The 12596-nt window shown below is 35.9% G+C and overlaps 1 protein-coding gene across 1 annotated transcript in view; it reads right to left on the reverse strand.

Annotated features, from left to right (window-relative positions):
- The window catches only part of LOC104079738 (sodium channel protein type 2 subunit alpha-like), a gene marked incomplete at its 3' end in the record, with an annotated part of 55185 nt that overhangs the window by 19531 nt on the left and 23058 nt on the right, over nt 1-12596 (reverse strand). The window contains 4 exon segments of the mRNA XM_009581876.1: nt 6094-6573; nt 8210-8566; nt 10285-10458; nt 11393-11631. Of these exon segments, the coding sequence (XP_009580171.1) occupies nt 6094-6573; nt 8210-8566; nt 10285-10458; nt 11393-11631 (1250 nt within the window).

Consider the following 12596-nt stretch of genomic DNA (forward strand, 5'->3'; position numbering starts at 1 on the left):
AGAGCAAGGGACTGCTGTTTGTAAAAATTAATTAAGCTAACTCCAATTAACTCTAATATTAACAATATCATCCACTATGAATCACAATATGCCAATACGATGTGACCAATTCACAATCAAAAGCCTAAATTCTTCAGAGTATCAAAGGATTTTGAATAATGAATATTTTTAAATCAAAATATGACTTATCAGAGAAATTATTCCTTACAAAATATAAGACAAAAAGCTATGCATTAAGTATATTTTAACTCCACTGATTTACCGAACTGAAAGCAGCATCATACAATTATGGTGTTGTAAATACTATGGTAATGTTTAACAGGTGAGATGTAAATCATACTGAAGCTGGGGACATTTTGGTCTGAAATCAGTAGCTTATTTACTAGACTGCTGAACTTTATTTATTACTGATAAGATGAGAATAAGTTTAAGTTTCTCAGGGCAGACAATTTTAGATGTTTGGGGAGGTAGTCAATTTGTGAGCATAAATTAAAGAGCTATGTTAAGACTGAATTGGGCCAGATCTTGCTATCAGATTTCTCTTTGCACCTCTACACTTGTAAGTGTGGGTGTAAGTAAGAGCAGAACTGATCTCTGAATGTTTGACCAGCCAAATACCAGTTTTGTATGAGGTTTTTTAACCAAATGATGGTCACATGCTTTGACTGTGGAAATTAAATGAATTTCGTGCTTAATGTTGCTTCAAGTACTTCGTATTAATCTCCAAAATAACTAAATGCTTATACAAGTACTGAAGAAAAGCATTTCTAAGAAAAAAATTGTGAAAAATAAACGTGACTATCACGAGTTTGCAAGTTACCTCCGTTATAAGCTAAAATACAATAGTATGAAAGTTTTCCAGAACAGCTAGCAGCCTTTCATTATCAACACAATTTACAGATGAACTTATATAAGCTTCTGATGAGAAACATAGCTTACATGTTACATATTCTGTCTTCTTTCAAAAGGAAAGAAAACCCTTCAGAAATAGAATCCTGAAAACTTTACCATCAAGATTGGGAAAGGTACATAGCATGCACTGCAAAATACTATTAAAATATTATGGAAGGTATAGCATCTGAACCACAGAAATATTGGGGCTGCCGATCTCGCCTGACCATGCTGTGATGCGAGTCCCGTGACTCAGCAGAGAGCAGCTGTGCATGTTTGTACTTTATTGCAATGAATGAGTCAGGATCATAGCTGAAGAGCATGCAGGCCAGTCAATATCCATTAAAAAGTGATTAGATAGTATATACATATAGATGTATAACTTGCTTAGGTAACCTGTGTAAAATTGGTGACACGATGCTCTGCCTCGCTAAAAGGCACCAGAGCTGCCCGCTTGACTGATCCAGCTTGGTTCTACTCCTGTGAGAAGTAAGAATGGTAGGAAATGAAGTTCAGGACACAGCACCTCTGCTTTTTTGCACTGAATACTGCTTAAAGTAAAATAGACATTATTAAGGTGTCTGCAACAGCATTAGGAGATCCCGTATTTTTCAAGGCATTTAAAAATATCTTGTAACTTGGTATATCTTGGTGTAATTACTAGCCTAAAAGTTATACTTAGCATAAAAATCTAATTATTGCACAGCTATACATGCACTACAAAATTTTCTATATAAACCAACCCCATAGTACTTAAGGACCTAAAAAGGAAAAATTATTTTTTATAGCTCCTACGCTGGATAGCAGTAATGCAGCTTAGGTCCACAGACTTTTACATATAGGACCACAGACTCGGCACAGTGGGCCCATATTTGTTAATGGCCCTATTTCCATGGTAAAATTTTATTTAGGATTTGTTCTCTAATTCCCTTATTACATTGTATTCCCCTGCTACCATTCTTATGGACACAATGTTCTCATGATTAATTCTGGTTTAGGTTTCAGGCAATTTTCTAGAAAATTCCTTGTAAATTCACACCTACTAGCATGAACAATATTGTATGTATTGTTTCTAGAAAGGCATAATCTAGTTAATATTTCCATCAAAATACTGGAAAAGATGTATGTAATAATAAGGAATTCACTAAACATTAATATACCTAATTAAAACTTGCTAATAAATTATAATTACTTTGCAGAAATTCAGCTTATTGCCCTATACCACAGTGAATACGTGTATGCATATATATACATAGAGAAAAGCAAAAGCACACAGACACACACTCATTAGCATCTGGCTATCTTGTGCAGAGTGTTCTCACAGTACATGCATACCTAAGGTGCCTTTCATTTGGGATACTGCTAATTGACCGTGGTTTAGTGGCAGTTTCTGACTTCAGCTCTTTTAATTTGTGGTATAAGCAATGAAGTGACTGGCAGATCAACACTCGGCAACAGCAGAATCATAAAAATGGGAAAACATGAGAGGGCAGAAACGTGAGGCACATTATGGCATGACAAAAAAAGAGGAAGCCTTGAACAAAAAGCCATTTCTAGTCATGTTTTTTTTAAATTTAAAAAATGCATTCTTTTGCTATGGTTCATTTTCATGGCAAGAGTGTTGGTCCTGTGACTAATAAGCCACTCTTCTCTATATCAAAAAAACATAGTGGATAAGAATTATCTAGTGAAGACTAGTAACTAGGATTAAGATAAAAAAATGCACTTCTGTGATTAAAATCTATTTGAAATTTAGGCACTTAAATAAGAAATATGTTCACAATGTCTTTGCTTAACTGCTGTGTCTCTCTTGAAGATGCCTGAAATTTGTAAACATTTCCCTTCAATTTTCACCTTCAACTTCTGCGAGAGTAAGAAATTTTGGTCCTGAATATACTCAGAAGTTTGAGGCTTGACCAGTCAAAACGGCTTGGCACTAGCTCGTTCCTGACTGAATATGACTGTCTTATCACCTGATCAGTATGCAGTTCCTGAAGCATGATTAACACAAAAATTTACAGGATTAAGTGCCTCCAAGAATGCAATGAGGACACTGTTTTCTTTTAAATATTGTATCTGGAAGAGAAAGCCTTCCTTTTATGGTGGAAGCTTAATGACTGGAGCTCATGTCTCAAATGTGGTATAATCTGCTTTAAAATTTTCCCTATAGGAATTCAAATCAATATTTTTGTCACCTTGTAGAAGGTGACAAAACAATAGAAGTTGGGGTCCTTCTATTTGAAAAGGAAAGGTTTGGCTAATGAAGACAGTCAGCAGTCATACCATCCTGTTATACAATGAAGAAATAGATGCACCATTGTTATTGTGGTCATACTCAGTCCTGCTAACCACCAGCCTATAGGTGTGAATAAGGTACATCCTCCATCTCTTCTACTGACATAATGCTCTTGTGCAGTAAATAGTTAAAGATTGAGTGGACTACAAAAAGAAGCAAAAGGGAGAATGTTGGTGATCAGGGAATTCATATGGGAAATTCAGGTTTTGGTCCCTATTTCAAGGCAGTTTCTGCATTTTAGCCACTGACTATTGACTGTTAAAAAGTTATAAACAGACTGTGTAGCAGGGAAAGATTTCATTCTCAAAACAGATGCCTTAATCATTAGGCACTACCAAAAGTCATGTTCTTTCTTACTACCACTGTTCAGCGAATCACAAATTATTTTCTGCACAACAGTTGTAGCTTCAGCGTAAGAAATGGAGGATACTCCACTAGTACAGAAAAGTCCTGTGATTACATTTTTAAAAACAGACTTCAGCAGCTAATTAATCCAATAATCATTAATGAAAATATTTAAATTACTTTTCTGTCATTTTAATGACATATAGTATTTAAATTAGTAGAATCCAATTACACTTCCAAATTACTTTTTGCAGAGAAGTTGCTAATTAAAAATTATCAGAGCTATAATCTAGTTTGATAAAACTTCAGTTAATATGTACATAACTTCATAGCCTTTGAAAAAGAACAAGCACAGGAAAAGTATACAGGACAATTTAAAATATGGTTTACTACTACCGTGAGTAGTGGTAGTATCAGAATCAGTAACATTATCAGAATTCATCTGATATGGATGGGAACTCAAAATAAGAAGCGAAGAAAGGAGAGTTTTCCTGAGTGCATAGTTCTGATTGTACTGGGACTTCACAGTCAACATTTCAGACTGTATCTGTGTCAGAAGATTTTCTTTCAGTGTCATTTATACAGTAATATAATCTGAAGCATCATTGCCAGTTACAATATAGTTGCAGAATAAACTAACAGTGTCTTCTTCACACTTTCCAATTGAGGCATTTAGAATGTTTTATGAAAAATGATAGGGTTAGATTGACAGCACCCTTGAAACCGATAGAAATATTATACTAACTTTACAGAAAAATACAGAATGACAGATAGGTATTTGTTACTCCACTAAGATAGCAATAAATATTTTGTGATGAAGAAATCCAAAGTATTCTGTTTCCTAGTACTGAACTTTAACTTAAGACACTTTATTCCCAAACTTTCAGTACATCCTCTGGCTATCACTGGTTGCTAAGCACGGAAAAGGCTGAAAGTGATAGATGGACTTTAACATGATTAGTAGGAAAAAAAGAACAAACCCAGAAGGACACGGCCTATACCAAGAAACTATGCGATTTACAAAAAGACGGAAAAATAACCTGTGACATTACTGTCATATGCAATCATTATGTATGATCTCACTGATAGGTGAAATTTGACCAGATTAGTAGTAGAATTTGCTGCTCCTTTGGCAGCAGTAGGTTTTGAAACAGTTAACAATGGGACGGATAGAACAATGGAACAGCAGAAGAATGGAAGGACAGAACAATGCACTAGCCCTGTGTGGTGTAAAGGTGCTTGAAGAAGATTCCTTTTCTTATCCTATGTACAAAGATAGAATAGAATCAACCAAAATCCTACATTCAGACCAAGAAACTTTCATATAATCACCCTCTTCGTTACACAGAACAATTAAAGGTTAAACTACAACAACTTCTGCTTTGTTCTACACCCAAGTCATGGCTTTGAAGAGTAAGATAAATACTAATACAAACAATCTGCAAAAAAGAAATATTTTTAAAAGAACAATAAAGACGTTTCTGATAAGAAACAAGAAAATATGACTCACTGTGTGATGCAGTCGGTACAAAAAAGGATCTCAGGGTAAGAATTGCTAGAATCTTATCCATACTTATACCCTCAGATTCGAGCGTGAGGAAATCATTTATGAAAACTTTTATGTTAGTTTATGTCTACACCATAGCATGCAGTACTATTCAAAAAAACCCATGCTAATTCTGAATGAACTAGCTTCAGTACTATGCATAGCATAGGCTTATTCTACTTGAGGTGGTGTGCCTCCACCATGTACAATTGTGCAGGACAGAGCACTGGGTTAACACAATAATAATGGCTTCAGCATCCACTGTAACTCACTCACTAAGTTCTAGCTCGGATTTGTCCATTTGGCACCACATTGTGCCAGAAAGAGGTACATTTTATTACGGTCGCAGTAGGTAACAGATTCAAATATCTTAAAGCTTTAAAAATGACAATGGGTAGCTGTATGAAAGGATCTTATATTGAGATATAAAACTTCATTACTTTTTTACCATAAGGCCATTATTTCACTTCTTCAGTGATTCTGCTACTATCAGATGGATTATTAGTGATTTATATGAAATCATTTAGTGATGCTGGTCCAGTATTCAATTGTACTTACGATGTATCTAAATGTATTTTGACTATATCAAAAAGGTTAAAGGCATCAGAATGAACTGTTAATTTGACAGGAGGCACTCCAGAAAGCACACAAAAGAGTAAACAAACTGCACTGATGAAATAAGCAGGGAGAAACTTGCACAAGCCCCCACATTTTGTAAGACTTTTGGTACCCAGGGCTATTATATTGGTTTATTTTCCTGTTAATGATTTAACTAAATAGGAAAAAAGTATTAATTTTCTAAAAAATTCTTATGCATCTTGATTATTACTGTAAATGCAATACTGTACTACCATCTCATTCAAAACCCGCAACCTTACATCAATTTACCTTAAATACCATTACAAGTTTGTATATGCTGTTATACAGGAATTAAATAGAGATTTGAATTCAACACTAGTAACCTTAGGAAAAAAAGAAAAGCATAAGAGTATTTTAAATATAGAAATAGTCTTACCTCTTTGCTTTCTTCCAGGTCTGACTCGCTGCTGAACTCCTCTGTATTTAAATTTTCAAAATCTGATTCCCCAACAGCAATTGGTACTGTCACAGTGAGACTTGGGTTGTTTATGAATGACATGTAATCACTTTCATCAACAACATATTTTTCCACGCTGCTGCCTATGCCACTGGTAGTTCCATTCCCTTCTTTAAGATAGGCAAGGTTTTTACCTATTTCTACTATTGTGTGGTTGGAAATACAGCTGTCTTTTTTGTTGTTTAGGTCTTCAAGAGGTTTGATTTCATCTAAAACTTTCTGCTTTCTGACAAAGGCTTTTTGGATGAACTCACGCACTTTTCTCTTCACATAATCTATGCCTTTCTGAATCCTTGCCACAGCAATCTGGAGATTGTTAATTTCATTATCATCGTCTGTAGCAGCAAGGTTGTCTGAACTAAATGAGCTCAGCAGCAAGGCCAAAAAGAGGTTGAGTACCTAAAAGAGAGTAAGGAGAAAATATACTGGATCTCTTATTTTTAAGTCGTAAAGGTAATTCCATTATGGGTTGTTCAATATGGCATCATTTTTATTTCACAGATAGCACTTTATTTTAACCCACCTCCTGCCATTCTTTCCAGTCCATAACCCGTGTCCCCCATATTTTATTTATAACTTCCAAAAAACATTTTTAGCTTATTTGACTTGACTAATATAGGTGAAAATCTGAGCTGTTCCTTGACTTTCTCCTCCACGCTGGAAGTAGTGCAGGTCTGCTCCTCAAAATGGAGAATGACATAAGGAGGCAGGATACAACATGATGTAGTAATTTATGCAAGCTACGTTCGCTGTGGTGTTCATAGGCGAGGGGAATGCAGGAAGACTCCAGTCTTCTACAGTTCAACAGACCATAGTTTCAGTGTCTCTACTTCAGAATATAATAAACTTATATATTTGCCAAGAATATATCAGTCTATTTTTGTTTTGGGCAGGAAAACTAGCTAAGAGATAAAGAGTCCACAGATGTGATACACCTCAATTTTAGGAAACTATTTCAGAATTTCTTGCATGACATTTTACAAACATACAAGAGAAATTTGGACTACATGTAATTATGACAGACTATGTGCAAAACTGATTAAAAAACATAATTAAATTATATTTGTCAATTCTTCCAGTTCAAACTTGCAGAATATTTTAGAAGATATACCACAGGAGGCTCACATTAGTCCGGTTAAACTTGGTATTTATGCCTGTGGGGAAACATATTTATAAAATTCGTGGATGATACCAAAAAGAGGAGGGATGCTAGCACTCAACAAGAAAGAAATACAGTTATGCATAACCATGGTAAATTGGCGAAATGATTCAAAATCAGGATGACATTTAATTCTGAAGTACTAGTGTGGAAATGTTGCTTACAAAAAATGAAAAGTACATATACAGAAAGTGTGAAAACTGGCAAGGTGGAAGCACTGCAGAAAAGGGCATATAGGCTGCATCAGGAAAGCAATGCTGGTGGAGAAATTTCATGTGTCATTTGGGGATGTATCACGAGGAATGCTGGGTGTAAAACATGGAAGACTAATTATTCCACATTATTCGGTACTTGTGTATCTATCCAAAATGTTGCCTGGGAGGAAGTCAGAGGCCAGTAGCAAAAGGGATAAGTAGTTTAGAAATCATCACCTATGAGAAAAAACTGAACAGCTAGGCTTATTTTGTTTCAGAAAGAAAAGACTGGAAGTGGAAACAGTAAGCCTTTAAGTAATATAAATGTTGTCATGAAGACCAACTGTTTTCCATCACTATTGACACCAGTCAGTTTAATTGGCTGTAGAAGGTGATTTAAGTTAGATGTTTTTTTAAAAGGCATTTTTAACTATAAGCATAATTCAGCACTGATCTTACTAAAGAGGTTATAAACTTACTGAAGATTTAAAAGAAAAGGTAGACAAACATTTTTCATAAATGATCAAGGTATATTTGAACCTGGTTTAGAGAAAGAGCAAGTGAATTACATGATCTCCTAAACAGACTGGAGTCCTTCTCCAGTCTTCATCTCTGATTTCTAAATCATGAAAAATAGGAAATATGTTCTAATAGTTTTAAAAAATTCCCACCAATTACGTACCACTAGGTTTCCAATCACCATGACCATCATGAAGACCGTAAGGCACATGGTTTGGCCTGCAACCTCCATGCAATCCCACATCGTTTCTATCCATTCTCCACATAGCACTCGAAACACAATCAAGAAAGAGTGGAAAAAGTCATGCATGTGCCAGCGTGGAAGTTCACAGTCGCTAGAGATCTTGCAGACACATTCCTTGTAGCTTTTCCCAAACAGCTGCATCCCAACCACAGCGAAAATGAACACAATGATGGCCAGCACCAGGGTCAGATTACCCAAAGCCCCCACTGAGTTGCCAATAATCTTAATCAGCATATTTAGAGTTGGCCAAGATTTTGCCAATTTGAAAACTCGAAGCTGCAAAACAGAAGAATAGTATACAGTTATTCATGTTACTAATTGTAATGAAATTATTGCTATACATTTCATATTTCAGTTACCCTGTGACTAAATCATGTCTCATGTAACCTTTAGAAACTTCAGTTACAAAATTTATTTTGCCAGTTCTTTGTACAATACTAGACATCAACAGATTCAAGTCATAAGAAATCAAAAATACTGTCTCTATGCTCTTTTCAATTACATTGCAATTATCACAAAGTCTCCAATTCAGACTTTGCCTCTTTTGGTGACTTTAGATATCTATAAACAAGTTGTACTTGTTGGACAAGTTGGACAAAACAGTCTTTCTCCTTTAGTTAACTTGAAGAGAATATTACTAAAAATAAACCAGCACATACGAAAGGTGATCAGTTTAACAGGATTGTAAGTGTATAGACACTTCCAATCTCTTTCATCTTAACTGGCAGAGAGATGGAAGAAATGGTTTTCCTAGAAAGAGAAACAAGCTAGAGTTGTTAATGACAGGCATACAAGTTACTCGCAAGTATCTTTAACAATATCTTCTCTGTCATTTAAAATAAGCATAACGTGTCTTACAAAGTTTGTCATACAACATTGAGAAAAACAGAGAAAGGAAAGTGTTATATTAAAATACAACCTGAAACAGACAAAAATGAAATTATTTGGAAAGATACAGCAAGTGTTCAGACAACTGAAAGAGGAGAATACTAAAAGGAATCTAAATCTAAATATTATTTCATCGGATGAGACATAAATAAAATATATACATGCAAAGTCAAAAACAGAATTCTATTACTGAGGGAGAAGTCAATCCAGACAGATATTAGACTTCAGGCAAAATGCATATAATGCTATACAGAGAGCCAGCAAAGGGATGAATTTAAACCCCCTCTTTTTTTAGAGGGAGTTTATTTAATTTTTATTTAAATTTAAATATTTTTTGCTTATTTAAGGCAAAAGTTGAACTTGATGACTAGGAACTCTAGCCTCATGTCTTTTACTGCATAGGTCTTTTCAGAAGAGGATTTGAACATGAACTTGCATGCTAGCCTAGTCTTCAGCAAGACCAAGGTTTTTCAAGTTCCTATTCATGACAGAGATATCTAATAACAGACAGAGATACTGTAGTGACTTCCGAACAGAAAAGCTGTTAGACAGCGGATGGACCCTTGCAGAGGATGGTAAGGAGAAGGCTGGTAGTGATGAAAAATCCCTATCCAAAGAAAAATCTTAACACTACTCTCTTCTAAAACTAACCATATAAGTAAACTGGTGATGGAAGTCTATCAGCTAAAACTGTAAATAAACTTTTATTAATTAATCTGTTATTTACTAAGCAATTTGCTAATCTTCAGTCACAGGTAGTGAGGGCCTGTGGCTCTTGCATTTTTTATTCCCTCACGTAGGGAGAAAAAGACTCTAAGAGATACTACTATTAAAAAAAGTTAATCCTTAAAGCACACTCACTACAAGAACAGAATTGATGTTGACAATGTCCTGAAGAAGAAATAATTGTTACTAAGATAATATGCAAAACAAACTTGACATAATAGATACGTGCCATTTAGTGTGTATGCAATTTAGTATTTTGTAAGTTCTTATGAAAAGATCTTCTGTCTTAGCCAATATATGATGTACAAATGAAAAATGCACAACATAAATGCACAAATAGAAAATATAACATAGAAACATATTTTATTTAGTATATTTACCAATCGGAATGATCGAAGGACAGATAATCCTTCTACATTTGCAAGGCCAAGCTCCATTAAACTAAGACTCACAATAAAACCATCAAAAATATTCCAGCCCTCTTGGAAATAATAATAAGGATCCATGGCAATTATCTTGAGAAACATTTCTGCTGTGAAAATTCCAGTGAACACCTGCAAGGAAAATACAGTTTCTTACTCCAGTTTAATGAGAAAATATTAAAACAATAAAACTAACAGTAACTTACCAAACTTTTGGTAAGTTATATCTTCAGCAAGCAATACATGATAAATCTGAATAGCTTCTCTATATTGGGGTTAGGAATTAAATTCAGATTTGAAGCAGTGATGCATTGTGATGCATCACAATGTTTGGTTGCCAAAGAAAAAGAGGTAAATGGGAAAAATATGGGGTTTTTATCTAGCCTGCTCATATGCATGTATAAATACCGATACACAGAATCTCTTCTGATTTTAATGCTCAGCTTTTCCTCCTTAGATCTCATCTTTGCCCTTGGGACATCTTTTGCTTCTAGGGATAAAGATAAGTTTATGAGAGGGACAATTATTTTATGAAGAAAAAAATGATACTGAAAGTTGAGCAGAACTATTCTTCTTCAGGATGGCCTGCAGAAGGCACTGTCACGCCATTTCACCATTTCCTGTGGAGTTGCAGCGTATCTGCCATGCTTACTGGGTCTTTCCCCTCTACAATTCCCTGAACACCCAGGACCTTAGAAGGGGCTAGTGAGGAGCAGAACAGGTGTGGGAATGGAACTGAAAGTTCTTATGATTTGTAAGTATCCATCCAAGAAAAAATATTAGATATATTCCTTTAACCAGCTGCAATGACAGAAGCTGAAGGTTTTAAAAATCAAAATGCATATTGACTCAATAAATCTTACTGTCTTTTGCTCCATAAAGCAAGAGTGGCAAAATCCACAAATGTCAACAAAGAGGAATTCAGTAGAGCTTAAATTTAAAGTCAACCATCCCAAGCCTATAAATATCCAGTCAACATTTTCTTTTAAACGTATGTACATAGGTCGCAGAAGAATTATTTAAGAAAAAGATATTTGACGTACATGGTACATCATGAAAGACTTACAAGGTTTCCTACTGAAAGCACACCACTAAACTGTTCTGTCATTGGATAGTGCTCCATGGCCATGAACAGGGTGTTTAGGACAATGCAGATAGTAATGGCGAGATCAACAAATGGGTCCATCACAATCAAATTTACAATATGTTTGACTTTCAGCCAAGGAGTACAGCAGTCCCAAATCAAGCAAGTGTTAGCAAATTTGTACCAGCATGGCGGGCATTTCTGTCTGGATTCTTCCAGTTCTAGAGAGAAAAATGAAAATAACATTTTAAACACATTTCTCTATTGCAGTATCATCTGGGTATTTCCTTGAGGCCTAAATGCTGTTTTCCAAGGTACTGTTGGTAAACGGTGTTGATGATATTGTAGACTTTTTGAAACCAAGGCTACTGTCAGTCAAGAGAAATTACAATTAAAAATAATCTGTCCCACTATGTTTTAAATCTGATATAAAAGGAATACTAAATATTCAATAGATAAAATAACTATTCACAAGCAAATGCTGCATAGGATGCAAAATAGAAATTTGTCTTAGAAATCTGGCATACAGGCTGGGCAATGAGTGGATTGAGAGCAGCCCTGTGGAGAAAGACTTGGGGGTATTGGTGGATGAAGAACTGAATATGAGCCAGCAATGTGTGCTCACAGCCCAGAAAGCCAATCTCACCTTAGGCTGCATCAAAAGAAGTGTGGCCAGCGGGTCAAGGGAGGTGATTCTCCCCCTCTACTCCACTCTGGTGAGACCCCACCTGGAGTACCGTGTCCAGTTCTGGGGTCCTCAGTTCAGGAAAGACATGGACCCGTTGGAGCGGGTCCAGAGGAGCACCACAAAAATGATCAGAGAGGTGGAACGCCTCCCGGATGAGGACAGGCTGAGAGAGTTGGGGTTGGTTTAGCCTAGAGAAGAGAAGGCTCCGGGAAGACCTTATAGCAGCCTTCCAGTACTTAAAGGGGGCCTACAGGAAAGATGGCAAGGGACTCTATCAGGGATTGTAGTGATAGGACGGGGGGTAACGGTTTTAAAATGAAAGAGGGTAGATTTAAATTAGATATTAGGAAGAAATTCTTTACTGTGAGGGTGGTGAGATACTGGAACAGGTTGCCCAGAGAAGTTGTGGATGCCCCCTCTGTGGAAGTGTTCAAGGCCAGGTTGGATGGGGCTTTGAGCAACCTGATCTAGTGGAAGGTGTCCCTGCCCATGGCAGGA

Source organism: Fulmarus glacialis, unplaced genomic scaffold, assembly GCF_000690835.1.
Source record: "Fulmarus glacialis isolate BGI_N327 unplaced genomic scaffold, ASM69083v1 scaffold2267, whole genome shotgun sequence".
Taxonomy (NCBI): Eukaryota; Metazoa; Chordata; class Aves; order Procellariiformes; family Procellariidae; genus Fulmarus; species Fulmarus glacialis.